Genomic DNA, 10,647 nt, shown 5'->3' with positions numbered 1-10,647 from the left:
ATCCATAACACATGCACATGCAGACAATGCACTCTAGACTAAGGCAATGTCAACTCTCATTTTTTTTCAAAAATAGTTTTGATGTGCAACAGACAACTTATCATAATTCCATCATTCCATTATTTACAACATACAACCTGTTTAGGCTATCAGAGATGCACTCTGATAGGCTTTTTCCAGTGCGTGACTCTGAGTGAAAGCAGACAGCTTTAAAAAAAAAAAAAAAACTTCTAACATCTAATGGCTTTTATTTGCTTTACTTATACGCTGAATGAAGCTCAACAGTGCCAACCACAGGCTGCTAAAGGGATCACAAACTATCAAGTCCTTGCCAGAAGCACAAATACAGCAACATATTGATGTATTAAGATGTCAAGAGGACTTGATGATCTAAAAGATAAGCAAAAAAATAAGACATTTTAAATATTACAGCCAAAAGTCAACAAAGATGTGCAAATTAATTCAATCTAAGATATTAATAAGTGTCATAGTGAAAAATAAAGTTATTATAGTTGTGGATGTGTTTAAGAAACCCCTCCAAATTCAATTCATTCATTCCTTACAAATATAAGTTGGCTAACCATGGCTAGCCAGCTAGCACATCTATGAAGGACAACACTATGGCGCTGTCAGAGCAGATAGTAAAAACTCACTTGTTAACTGCTATAAAGATTATTTTAACAGACAGTTTATGAGATTTTCAAAGTCATGCTCATGATATCTTAATGTTTTGCCCAAATGACAGCAGTTCAACAGACACAGTTTAACAGGGCTTTTTGAGTTTAACAGCCCAGAATGGAGTCATCCCACAGCTTCTCCTCCTCTGTCCTATTGTCTACTTTCTCCTTTGTTTTCTTCTTCTCTTTCCTGTATTTAGGTTTGGCTGGCTTGTCCAGTCCATCTTCCCCCTGCTCAACATTCATTACAGCCTGAATATGCACGTCAGTGTCTTTTCTATTGCCCATCGTGTCTTCTGGCACTAAATTGTCCATCACCCCTTCCCCTCCATCCGCTGCAGAGTCCTCCTCCCGAGATTTATTTTCTCGCCTTCTCCGCTCGCCGTGATTTTTTTGCTTTTTTCTCCTACTCTCTTGCTCTGACTCTCCAGATTCCTCTCCTCTCCTCTCTTCTGAGTCATTATCTCTTTCCCTCCTTTGTCGCTTCCTCTTCTTCTCCTCCTTATCTGAGTCATCATGTCTTGGCCTCCTGTTTCTTTCCCTCCTGGATCTTCTAATCCGCCTCTTTCCTCTGCGTCTGTATTCACTTTCCTCACTGTCACTTGTGCTACTGCTATAGGAGGAGGAGTAAGATGATGATGAAGAAGTATAAGAGGAGGAGCTTGACTGCTTCCTGTGCCTCTTTCTCTTTGTGGGCCGACTAGTGAACAGTGGAGAGTCTGAGCCTGGGAGGACTGGGGCAGGGCAGTTGTAATCCCAGGCGCGGGGCGGCCAGGCAGGGCCCTGATATGGAGGACGCCACCCTTCAGCTGTGTAGTAACAACCGGGGCGGGGTTGATGACAAGGGTGAGAGGTGGGAGGGAGGTTGGGCATAGTTTTGTTCAGTTCTATGCTATCCCCCTTGTTTAATGCTTCCTCTTCTTCTTCTTCGTCATCCTCTTTTTGAGTGTCACCCAGAGTGAGGACTTGACTGCCCTTGGGGATGATCCCACGCACCTTCTGAACCTGAATGTAATCTGCCAATTCGTCTGCAAATGTGTTGTAGTCTTTTTGTTGGGATTTGCACAGGTCAACAACCTTCTTCTCCCTAGTCAAGAACATGTAAACAGGAATTAGGTTGCTATTTGATTGGTGTAAGTATCAAAGAAGTCACTAAATAGACCTTTAATTTTGCCAAAAATCTAGAAAAACAAGTTGAAGTACAGTATAGCATTATACATATATATAGATTACATGTTAAGTGCGGTATAAATGATAACACAATGGCATTGGACAGTGTTTGTCAGGAAAATATTGATCTTACCTAATCTGGTGTTTGTTTCCATGCACGTGGGCCTGGTACATCTCCACAGAATTAAATTGCACGCTACATATCTTACACATCAGGGATTTGGCTGTAAACAACATAGAGGAGGGAAAGGGCGTAAGACAGCATCCATGATCAAATTTGATTATTTATGGCAGGTAGACGGCGCTAAAGATCACACACTCTTATGGGTCACAGATGTACCAGAAAAGCTTGTGTTAGTGTATCCAGCCAGGTAAAAGGTAGCAGGAAATTTCTTTATATAGGCCTAATTGTATTCTAATTGTACTTTAGAAGTTATATGCTGTAGTTATGGCTGATACTGGGGCAAGGCCATCACAAAACAGAAGGAAATTTAACAAGAACTAAAAGCTGAAAGGGAAAGTAAAAGAAGACAGATGGAGAGACCACTACTGGATTGTAAATTATTCAAAAGTGACCCCAAATTGATAATGTCTATGTCATTTTTACAATAACATTAGATTGCACGATATGGTTGTACCTAATTAAATTACACCCCCCTTCAATTTAGAGTAGATGTTTTATTGCTTTTAGTCCATGTTTGTGCTGGCCTATTATTATTTTTCCCTTTTCCCCCGGTATCTGTGTAAAGCGTCCGTGGGTTCCATGAAATGTGCTGTATTAATCTCAGTTATTATTAGGCTGGTTGCTACAACAATCTGTTAATACTTTGGCTTGTGACACAGTAACAGTGCTACCCGGTCCAGCTCACGATACATCCAGGTTATATTACTGTGTGCAACGCTTGAAATGCAACAATGCACCTGTAACATATTCTCTTCCTGTAAATGAATGATTTTCTGTCTGAGGAAAACCTTCATTGCAACTACATGACCTCCCTGTAACGCTAACTCAGTTATATACAGTGGGTAATACAGCGCCGCAATTTTACTTGTCTCCTTGCATCTCAGACAGATTGAAGGACATTGACATATAGTCATTTACCACACTCGGTAGCAGGATTCTTACGATATCATGAGATCAAGCAAGAATCATGGATTACATATCACACAAAAATCCATCTTGAAAGGCTTCAAATTAGGCGTTTGTTTTAGAACAGTAGCAGGCAGAACCAATCACGGCCCAGCTCAGGGCAGCCACAGGCGTGGTTGAATTTAAAACACCAAACACCGCGTGACAACAACATTAAAAACTAAAATGGCGTTTGTGATAGACAGATGGTTCATCCCATCACCTGAACAGGTGACCAAAAGATGACGTTGTGGGTAGCCTAACTGTACTAACCTAACGGTTACAAACAGCCTCTGTAACGAACGACATGTTAACGTGCTGACAGATTCTGTGTTGTGTTTTTAGCTGAGCTGGACCAGAGGATCTTTGGGTAAAACAGTTGGATGATGTCCTTTTGCCCTCATTCTTCTCTGTGTATGTTGTTGGAAATGATGTAATGTAGCGTTTTATGTGGAGTGTGCACTGCGCCGGACTCCTGGGGTGTGATGCTCTTTGTATTATTACTGCTTTGTGGATAGCCAGGAGCGTGTGTTACCCTGTTGGACATCGTCGCTGAGCTCTTTGAGCAGCTCCTGTCTAGCCTGATTCCTCTGGTGTTTTCGTCCATTGTAGTGCTGCAAAGCCATTTGGGGATTGTTGAAGGAAGCAGCACACAGGGCACAGTACTTGTTAGGGTCCTTCAGATCAACCTCTGTGCTGGGGGTAGTTGTGGTGGCTGCTGGTTCCAGAAGATGCTCCATGCTACCTTTTGGGGCTGATTTCTGGTCAGCATCCTCAGGATCCCGAGTCAGACTTGGTAAAGTACGCACCTCTGTGTACCTGTCTGTAACTGCAACAAGAAATCAACAATTTCAGTTAATTTGGGTTAGAGCTAACTTGAGCAGAGTTAAATCATACTGTCAATACAATTTACTTTTAATTTATAATTTAATAATTTATACTCTTTATGTAAACATTTAAATATTCAAATTCTGATCACTACAATACTTGTCCATCACACAACCCACACTTGCCTGGGGGCTGAATGCCTTGTTTACGAAGATTTTTTGCATGGACTTTGCCTTCATAGTGTGATTTTGCCACCACGTGGGAACTAAACACCATGTTACACAGCTCACAGAAATGGTCCTCATCAGTGGTCATTGTCCGCTGCAAAAAACAGCCACAAGCCTTGTCAAAAGACAGATATATTCTTCCTGACAAAGTATGTAAACTGAAAACAAAACAATGAAAAGAGAGAAAAAAAGATGTCTTAGAAGATCCCTTAGATCTTCATTGTGCACTTCACTATTATGTGATCATATTTTTTATAAAGGATATCACTAAAGCTACGGACCATATTAGAATGTTTACCATGAAATGCTTGCAGCATTATGGTTTATGTTAAATCTTCTGTCATTGGTTAATGTTAATTCAAGATTGCACCTACATGTGAAGTGTAAAATGTCTAAATGAGAGCTTACCTGGGGTGCTGTGGACTCTTTGTTCATCTTTTCACCTCTCTTGGCTTGCAAGTACACCTTGAGTCTCTGAGCGTGTTTTTTTCCCTGCAGTCAGCGATACAGGAGACATTATTACAAAGGCTCCAACCTAGTGAGGGCAACAAAACTGAACCGCAGTTCCATGTCTAATGCCTGGAAAGTAGCACACACCTCATAGTGGGACACCCGCTGAGATTCAAAGAGCAGCACAGCCTCACACACATGGCAGTAGTCGTTGGTGAGGAGAGCCTTCAGTAGCTCCTCTTCACTCGTGGCTCCTGTGTGGCAGAAAATACTGTTACCGTTACAAGTGAGCCAGAATAAAATGGAAGATTATTTGAGCATGATAAACAAACAACAGGCTATAAAATAAACGTATTATATTACAGTTTTTCATTGATTCAATTTTCACTTACCTAGTTCTATATAATGCTAACTTGCCTTATTTATTCTGATAAAATGAAGACAAATTACTTTTTGAAAAATTAAAAGCTGCAGGATTAAATGCTAATTCCTGCAATTTTCATTGTCTGAATGTTCGAAAATTCTCATTCAACACTCAAAATCAGTTTCTTTTTATGATGCATTTCTATAAATAATTGTTCATTTCTTATACTGAAGTTGCATTGTTGAAACTGTATGACAAGCTATATTAGCATATTAAGAGAGTTAAAAAGTAAGACCGGTGGGATCGCTCCGTTCGGGGAACGATTGCGGGTGGATTACGCGAATAGAGCAACGGCTTATACATTGTCCCATACTAGCAGCCTAAAATCTTGTATTTTATCTGCTTTGTATGTTTAACTGTTTTTAACTGCTCTTTAATGTTTAATTTCTTATACTGTACCTTAACTTTTATTCTCGTTTTATTCCGTTTTCAATTTTTTAATCGTTTTAATGTAAAGCACTTTAAATTGCCCTGTTGCTGAAATGTACTATATGTGTGTATAAGTGCTACAAATATGGCTGCCTTTCCTTGCCTTTGTAGGCCAGGAATACTGCACATGACAAAGGCAAGAAAGAGATGCACCCATCCCCTTAGACCATTTTTAAAGCAAGATGTTATGTATTGTATAACATTATGTATATACATATTTTTATCAAAAGGAGTATTTGGGAGACCAGTAAACTAGGTCCTTCCATCATTAAATTTCCCAAATTCCTATTTAAATTGCTACTTGTCCAACTCAACACTTCCTCTCCTAGAGTACGATACAACAAAAACACACTTGTAGCATATTGCTAACATGTGAGAAAATTGTGGTTTTATCCTTGACTGTACTAATTGTACTTAGTCAATGTCTGATACATATTCATTTTCCACTTCATTTCTGCACTGATGCAGCCTTTCAATGCAGGAGGAGGTCTGCCGCTTTGCCATGATTGCATCAATAAAGAATATCGTACTCTGCTAATTTTCACTTAAAACTAGATAACAGATAACTAACCCTTGCAACAGCACTATGGATGAGTATTATTCATAATTGCTCAACTGTATGGGGAATTATTTGATAATGAGTCTGGCTATCTTTCCAAAACTGCGCAGTGTGAATTTTCATGTTCAGATATTATATTAAAATGAAATCAATAAATACGAGTTGATATTTTAATGTGAAACTCAGTTTGTTTACATGCTTGCTGCCAATTATTAACATCTTAAAACAACTTCTTAATTAGTATGATTTGGCATGATATGCTGTATTGAGCTAATCATAGGACGTGACTGGTGGAAAATTTGTAAATACAGCTGAAAAAAATCAGTAAATTACTCAGCCATTCATAAAACATAGATTACCTTATTACATTCATTTATTCAGTAAAACCCTATTTTTTACTGTCACAAATGCAAGATGTGCTCGTTTTTGTTTTATATAATTGTACACTGAATAAATCACTGACCAATTATCAAAAACTACTGGTATATTAATCAACACCATTGCAGCCCTATTTGCTGTTTATCTATGGTTATGAAAATGGAATACTTTCAAAATATTTTGAGTCCAAATACTAGTGTGATGGCAGAATTGTAACTTTCTCCAATGTAATGCAGTACATTAATTATGCACTAACATACAGCATTTTCCTCTGTAGACTATCAAAAATAACCAAAGCACTGCCATGGATAATAATGCACACTTTGATTTCTACCGTTACAGCCCGAAATATTCATGTCTGCGGATACATTTCAAATACTGTACTTACCAAATGATAATCACAGTAGCAGTTATCAAGAGAACAGAGATTGTGGGGACTGTATCTTAACGTGTGTGTACATTGTTTGAATAGGTGATTTTTGTATTCATACCCTTATCTTGATAGTTTTAGTGTTCTACTGGTAAGCGAGACCACCAAGTGAGGGACAGACTGCCACTTTAACGTCAGACTGAGATCCTTCAAACTCACCACCAACCTGAGAATATTATATATTTTTACTACATTCTACTACTTTTAGACTGTGCATTGTTGCCTATAGCTGGTGTATTGCAGTACATTGCTTTGACTAGTTCGAGTTGATTGACCATCTGTTGCCAAAGAGAACCTCCAATTGAATGTCACTCATAATGGTATTTCTAGTTGTGTGGCCTCCGCTACCAAAACATGCTTGCTGCTAGCTAACATTCACCACTGGTATGTGACTGGCGTTAATTTAAACCAAAAGGCTGCTAGGGTTGGGGCTGAGTTTGCACTAGCTAGTTCGCAAGACAATTAGCAACTGGATAACTATTCCCGGACCTCGGAATACGAGCAACCTCTTGACGTTGTATGGTTTTACTTTTGGGGTGGTCTAAGGATTACGTGGGCGGCAGCATTTACGAGTCATGTACGCACGAACCGATTTAAAATATTGAGCCAAACTCTTAAGGTTACAGCTAACGTTATATAGTTGACATTAGCGCATTTAGCTAAGGAGCTAGCTAAATCAGCTCACTCGATTGTCGAGCTGCCTAGCCAGTTAGCTAAAAAGCTAACGTTGTCTCGGCATTAGAGGACACTATACGGCTGCATTTTCACGTTCTAGACAAAACTCACCTTTAACCTGGGTACTATCTATTTTAGTGTTTATTACTTTGTCAGCATCTGTGACAGAAGCCGCGTTAGGGGTACTAGTAGTGTTATTTTGAGCGTCTGACTCCGCAAGCAGCGGAGTACAGACACTTCTGCCGTCCATGTTTTGCCCTAGCAGTTAAGGTCTTGCGCAGTGACGTCACGTTTGTGTTGTCTATGTGTTTGCTGTGAAGAAACATTCTGCCTATAACATGGATGTATAAATCTAAGGATAATCTTCTTCTTAAAGTCACTGGGATAATCCTTAGAAAATATAATTTAAATGTCATAAAAAATGACAATTTGCGAGACACGGCCTATAAAACCACTGGTACTGTAAATTTACAGTTTGTTTTAATTAATGTAGCCTACGGTATCGCCATTAAAAAACTAATTGAAAAGTATCAAAATGTAGCCCATTTGATAAAAAACAAATACTTTTACAATTTAAACTCTAATAAACTGAGCTTTTAGTCAATAGGCCTTTTTTGTTCTATTCAAGTGTCCTGGTAAACCAAGACACTGAGCCAGCATTCACAATACCAGGATCCTGTAACTAAAACATCTAAAGAAAATTCATCCATCATGATTTTTTTTCTGTGCTACTTCTATAACATCTAAGGTTCCTATACTTTTTTTTTACTATACACATATATACAATCTTGGATAGAAAACAATGAAAAAAGTTCATATCAAAATACATACTTTATTATGAGGCATTACAACGTCAACATTTGTTTGCCACAGGGGAAATAAATGTATGCTGGAAAACAACTTTACTGACAAACATAACAAATAGAAGAGATCAGATGATCAACATAAAGTTGTTTCACGTCAAGAAATGGACACTGAAGAAGAAGGTCACCAGGTAGAAAAGCAGTGTAGACTGGAAAGCTGTCACTTTCTTTTCTGGAGCTCTCTGGCTAAAGCATCCAACTGTGAAGAGTAATACATGGGAGTCAGATACACTACGCTTAATACACTTAATAAATAGCTACAGGTCAACTTTTTATTTGTCTGTGGGAATACACATTCTTGTAAAGACAAAACAGATCAAGATTCCCTGTACTGTAGAGTAGATGATCTGATTATATTATCTTGTTCCAAATGTGTAAACGAAAAACACTGATCATGTGTTGATCAAAGAAGAATATTTGGTAAATAACACATTAGCTATTGATCAGAGGTCTTTACCATACCTGTTTAACACGCCCCTTTGATTACAGTAGGACATTACGCAGCTCAAATTACTTTTATTTATACAACCAGCATTCATGCAGCACTTAATAGTGTATTAACTTTATTATTTCACTTACAACAATATTTCTCAGAATACTCCTCCTCTGGGGTCTCAAGTAGCTGCATTCTCCTGCCTCACACAGCTTGATCTCCTCTGAAATCTAAGAAACAGAGAGAGTGAGATCCGGAATATGAGAAAATAGTAAAGGTGTACAGTATATCTTCAATCTTAATGGGAAATGTTCACTGATTGAGAAAACTGGCACACAAACACTGATCCTGACCTCTGACGGGCCGAAAGAGTCCAGCTCTCTCTTGCCTCCAGGGTACCAACCATGGGACCAGTGCTGGGCGTTGGACAGCTGAGCCCCCACACATAGCAGCAGCCCAAGCAGCAAAACCAGTCGAGACACACACATGGTATTCTCACCTGAAGGCAAAGATGGACACCGACTATAAGAGGCTATCATCTTTGATCCTTTTGGTATTTAACTTAGAAAATCAAAGTCAAATTCCGAAGCATTTAAATACCATATTATATTGTCCATCATTCAACTTTGGAATATAGTTTTTGTGTAGCATAAAGATTGAAGTGAAAAAGGCATCCTTGATTTAGTTTTTCCTGCAATAAAAACTCAACAGACTAGACCATGCTGTAAATAGAGTAGAGGTGTCTGTCACCACAAAGCTCTAATTATTTTGCAATAATATCAAGACACTTTGGCTAAGATACAATAATCCTATGAGGTTTAACATTTAGACTGAATTATTTTCTTGAAAGTTTGCATTTTTGCTAAAAAACATTTCTCCATTTTGCTCTCATTTGACAAGTAAAAATGTAAAATGCTTGCTTGCCACACATCAGCTAAATATGTTATTGAATTTAGAACAACATTGTTACCTGTGCTATAACTTCAGGGTCTTTAATCGTTTATCGCCTTAAATAGACAGTTTTCCCCAATTCTATGCTGTAATATTTATAGATTTGTGGAGTTCTTATGACAAATGTAAATCTGCTGAACTAAAATACCAATTCTTAACAGATCAAATCTTCAGGTCTCCAACATTCAGTGTAATAGTTATTCTAATATTTCCAATGTCTTTTTCAGACCGAGTACAGTAAAACTATATAGAAGTGTAAGTAAGCGTCCTTACCTTAGTCTCACAACCTTATCGCTACAGGTGTCCGTTGACGTCCTGCCAGAAGCTCACTCGGCTTGCCCTTCAGTTGGTCAGTTGCTTAAGCTATCTCACAGTTTTACAAGTGTATTACTGTAGAGATTGTCTTCAAACACATCCTCCTCCTCAATATATGTACCCCTCCCAAAACACATTTCCATTATCATTCCCTAATTGCCCCGCCCATCACTGTCCCCTTTGGTCCCTCTGTTCCCAGTGGTGAAATGAACGGTCCCAGTGGACAAGAGGTCAAAAAGACATGGCCAATCCAAATTATCGCCTGCAAACAGCACTGACAGCCCAGGGCTGCTCATCTGCTCACATTACTCACCCTTATCTATATCCAAATACTTTCACTCTGGCTGAATAACAGATTTAAGGTATTCAATTAGAAGAAGAATGAGAAATGGGACCATTCATAATTTCTCAGGTACATTAAAGTAAATACTTAAGAAACTAAAACATGGAAAATGTCTCAAAAGTGCTATTTAATGCATATATTAAAAGTAGAGGGCCACTTACAGATAACTTATGAAACTGTGTTATCTGTAAGTTTATTAGCCTAGTTTCTGGCTTCTATAATCTGGGCCCTGCCAACATTTCTTTAAGTCTGATAGTATTTCACCGTATTGCTCAGCTCAAACTACAGTAGGTGCTTGTCAGAATGTAAAACTCAATAGATCCAATTTCCTCTTTTTTGCACCTGTTTTGACCACAGTGACCCACC

General features: G+C 38.6%; 2 protein-coding genes across 3 annotated transcripts; both read right to left on the bottom strand.

Annotated features, from left to right (window-relative positions):
- Window positions 1-231: 231 nt before the first annotated feature.
- Window positions 232-7,626, bottom strand: zmat1 (zinc finger matrin-type 1). Of its 2 annotated transcripts, none has more exons than XM_034870152.1 (7): window positions 7,488-7,626; window positions 4,629-4,735; window positions 4,440-4,523; window positions 3,990-4,125; window positions 3,512-3,805; window positions 1,981-2,071; window positions 232-1,764 (listed from the first exon to the last, which is right to left on the bottom strand). In XM_034870152.1, exons 1-7 carry the CDS (start codon window positions 7,624-7,626, stop codon window positions 783-785), a joined length of 1,833 nt encoding a protein of 610 aa, XP_034726043.1. In that variant the 3' UTR covers window positions 232-782. The 2 variants fall into 2 exon arrangements, with proteins under 2 accessions (XP_034726043.1, XP_034726044.1); XM_034870153.1 differs by lacking the exon at window positions 7,488-7,626 and adding an exon at window positions 6,660-6,956 and having other exon boundaries at window positions 783-1,764.
- Window positions 7,627-8,225: 599 nt separating this feature from the next.
- gnrh2 (gonadotropin-releasing hormone 2) lies at window positions 8,226-10,008 on the bottom strand. The gene is made up of 4 exons (XM_034870160.1): window positions 9,897-10,008; window positions 9,026-9,171; window positions 8,819-8,902; window positions 8,226-8,438 (listed from the first exon to the last, which is right to left on the bottom strand). The coding sequence occupies exons 2-4, from the start codon at window positions 9,158-9,160 to the stop codon at window positions 8,400-8,402; spliced, it is 258 nt and encodes an 85-aa protein (XP_034726051.1). The 5' UTR covers window positions 9,161-9,171; window positions 9,897-10,008; the 3' UTR covers window positions 8,226-8,399.
- Between the last annotated feature and the right edge of the window lie 639 nt (window positions 10,009-10,647).

Source organism: Etheostoma cragini, chromosome 4 (genome assembly GCF_013103735.1).
Source record: "Etheostoma cragini isolate CJK2018 chromosome 4, CSU_Ecrag_1.0, whole genome shotgun sequence".
Taxonomy (NCBI): domain Eukaryota; kingdom Metazoa; phylum Chordata; class Actinopteri; order Perciformes; family Percidae; genus Etheostoma; species Etheostoma cragini.
The sequence above is the reverse complement of the archived record's forward strand: the minus strand, read 5'-3'. Positions and strand labels throughout refer to the sequence as shown.

What these genes read in the sequence shown, in the direction of transcription:
- zmat1 (XM_034870152.1), bottom strand. Translation starts at nt 7,626, where the DNA reads ATGGACGGCAGAAGTGTCTGTACTCCGCTGCTTGCGGAGTCAGACGCT. An exon ending in AAGAGTCCACAGCACCCCAG is followed by an intron (nt 4,126 to 4,439) that starts GTAAGCTCTCAT and finishes TGTTTTTTGCAG; the next exon opens with CGGACAATGACCACTGATGA. An exon ending in ACAAGGCATTCAGCCCCCAG is followed by an intron (nt 3,806 to 3,989) that starts GCAAGTGTGGGT and finishes TTCTTGTTGCAG; the next exon opens with TTACAGACAGGTACACAGAG.
- gnrh2 (XM_034870160.1), bottom strand. Translation starts at nt 9,160, where the DNA reads ATGTGTGTGTCTCGACTGGTTTTGCTGCTTGGGCTGCTGCTATGTGTG. An exon ending in ACTCTTTCGGCCCGTCAGAG is followed by an intron (nt 8,903 to 9,025) that starts GTCAGGATCAGT and finishes TCTGTTTCTTAG; the next exon opens with ATTTCAGAGGAGATCAAGCT. An exon ending in GTATTCTGAGAAATATTGTT is followed by an intron (nt 8,439 to 8,818) that starts GTAAGTGAAATA and finishes TACTCTTCACAG; the next exon opens with TTGGATGCTTTAGCCAGAGA.